Source organism: Polyergus mexicanus, unplaced genomic scaffold, assembly GCF_030449975.1.
Source record: "Polyergus mexicanus isolate NDT 795.1 unplaced genomic scaffold, iyPolMexi1.0 SCAF_293, whole genome shotgun sequence".
NCBI classification, from domain to species: Eukaryota; Metazoa; Arthropoda; class Insecta; order Hymenoptera; family Formicidae; genus Polyergus; species Polyergus mexicanus.
The window spans coordinates 12,384-14,567 of record NW_027223613.1 but is presented as its reverse complement, the minus strand read 5'-3'; the positions used below and the strand labels follow the sequence as shown (position 1 = coordinate 14,567).

At 31.6% G+C, this 2,184-nt stretch overlaps 1 protein-coding gene across 1 annotated transcript; it reads right to left on the bottom strand.

The window, feature by feature from the left end:
* Positions 1 to 25: 25 nt before the first annotated feature.
* Positions 26 to 1,709, bottom strand: LOC138944588 (U3 small nucleolar ribonucleoprotein protein MPP10; the record flags this gene model as incomplete). The annotated part of the gene is made up of 2 exons (XM_070315412.1): positions 1,564 to 1,709; positions 26 to 1,270 (listed from the first exon to the last, which is right to left on the bottom strand). Coding segments are annotated over exons 1-2 (1,319 nt in total), but the record flags the coding sequence as incomplete, so codon positions are not given.
* Between the last annotated feature and the right edge of the window lie 475 nt (positions 1,710 to 2,184).

Below are 2,184 nucleotides of genomic sequence, written 5' to 3'. Positions count from 1 at the left end.
AAGCAGTGGTATCAACGCAGAGTACTCTTCCTTTTTTTTTTCATTATTCTCAGGATCTAATGTTTGCTTCTGCTTTAAGTATTCTTTCTCATAAATTTGTGACAAGCTCTCCTTGCTCTTCTCCTGATCTAATATCAACTTTTTCTTATATTCCAGCGGAGTCTCGACTGGCTTGAACTTCTTCTCAACATCATCCCAAGCCTTATCCTTGATCCGCTGCTTGATTATATCCTCCAATTTCATAGTGGTTTCTTCAGTAATCGCAGGAGCTGGCTTTGTGTTTACATCAATTTCCACAAATTCTTCCAGTAAAGAATTCTGTGGTCGATTTGGACCGCTCACTTCTCCCTTTAATTGCCAAGGCTTCTCGCCAATCGCTTCCTCTTCCAGCTCCTTAATCCTCATCAACAATCTCTCTTGACGAGACTCTAAAGTAGATTTCGGTCTCATAACATTTTTTATTTCTTCTTTCTCTTTATCATCTTCCTTCCTATGTTCTGCTTTATTCTCTAAACTATCCGTCTCGTCCGAGTCGTTAGTAAGATTGAATCTAACTTTCTTGATCTTTTGATTCTCTTCATCTTCGTCGTCATCGTCCATTTCTTCATCTTCGCTTTCCTCTTCAGAATCGTTAATATTGTCATCGTAATCTGAATTTTTATTTCTGTCAAGTTGTTCATTCTCACTTTCAGGGCTGTCAAAAAAGTCTGCATATTTTATATATTTCCCTTCAGCATTATCTTCATTTTCCTCCTCGGAAAGATCGTTAAATAAATCTACCGATTCATCATCAGATTCAGCATCATTCTCATCCTGTTTTTCTTTTTTTTCTTCCTTAGTCAAGTACTCATCCAGTTCTTGCAACTTAAAGAATTTGTCATCTACAATAGAAGACTTTTTTTTCTTCATTTTATCATGTTTTCTTTTTCTTAAATTGCCTTGATCTTCAGTTTCACCCTCTGATTCTTTGTCATCGGATATACCTTCATTCTCTTGTTCTAAATTATCATTTTCAATCTGCACAAGTTCAGGTTTCATAGAGCTTACTGGAATGATTAACTTCTTATTGTTAGCTAAAACTTTTGAGATTTCATTAGACAGATGTGTTATTTCATCTTCATTCTGCAGTTCCAATTGTTGCCAAATTTGCTCTTCATCAAAGCCTTCTGTAACTAATTCTGGCAATGAATTTGTATTTCTACAAGATTGCGCTTTAGTAAAATCATAGACACGTTTCGTAAGGTCTGTTATATCAACTTTAGCTTTCCCACTAAAATTGAAAAGAAAAGGATTACTACATTCCTAGAGCTGTTTTAGGTTCCTATGGAACCTAAACAGATTTTTGCATAAGGTATTAAATGGAATACAACTTCAGTTGAACCTAATAAATTTTCGTTAGAAAATTATTTTAGCAAAATTATAAAATATCTCATTTTCTTATTATACATTTTTCTTATTATAATAATTTTTTTCCCATAATAATAGAAAATATTTTCCCTATTTTAGTATTTTAGAGGTTAGATTAAATATAAATAAAAATATTATTAATATATTCATATTTACCTCTTTACTCGTTCTAGTGACTGAATACTATCAAGCGTAGATATGACACTGTCGAGAAAATCGATGCTAGCCATTTTTTTCCGTTACATTTATAATGTAAAAAAGATATTTTACAAATAATAAAGGTTAAATCTAAACCATGTGCACATAACACAAGCACACTATACATGAAGCAAGCGCCACGATTATACGAACTATGTTATCAAAATAGTATTTGCATCTGTAGGTAAATCAAGTGGTTTCAGAGATAAATAAAAAACAATAATGTTTTATCAATAATATATTTAAATCTGATGGTTCAAATCTGTTGTAAATCTCTATGTGAATGTTTCTATTTTTTTCTATGAAGTACATTATAAAATTTTACAACATTTCAATTTTTTGTTAGGCGTACGTATATTTAAGATAATATATGTTATATATTTCTGTAAAACTATGTTCTTCCAGCTACACTTCTCTCTTTTATCATTTGTATATAATAGATTATTGTCTCTTTTACCCAGTATTCATAGTCAGTTCTTATTTCAAGACCGCGTCTTAAAAGTAATGTCTCAAGATGCTAATATGGCTCTGTGATTGGTTTAGGACATCTTAAGATTGTGCTTAAGATGGTCTTAAATA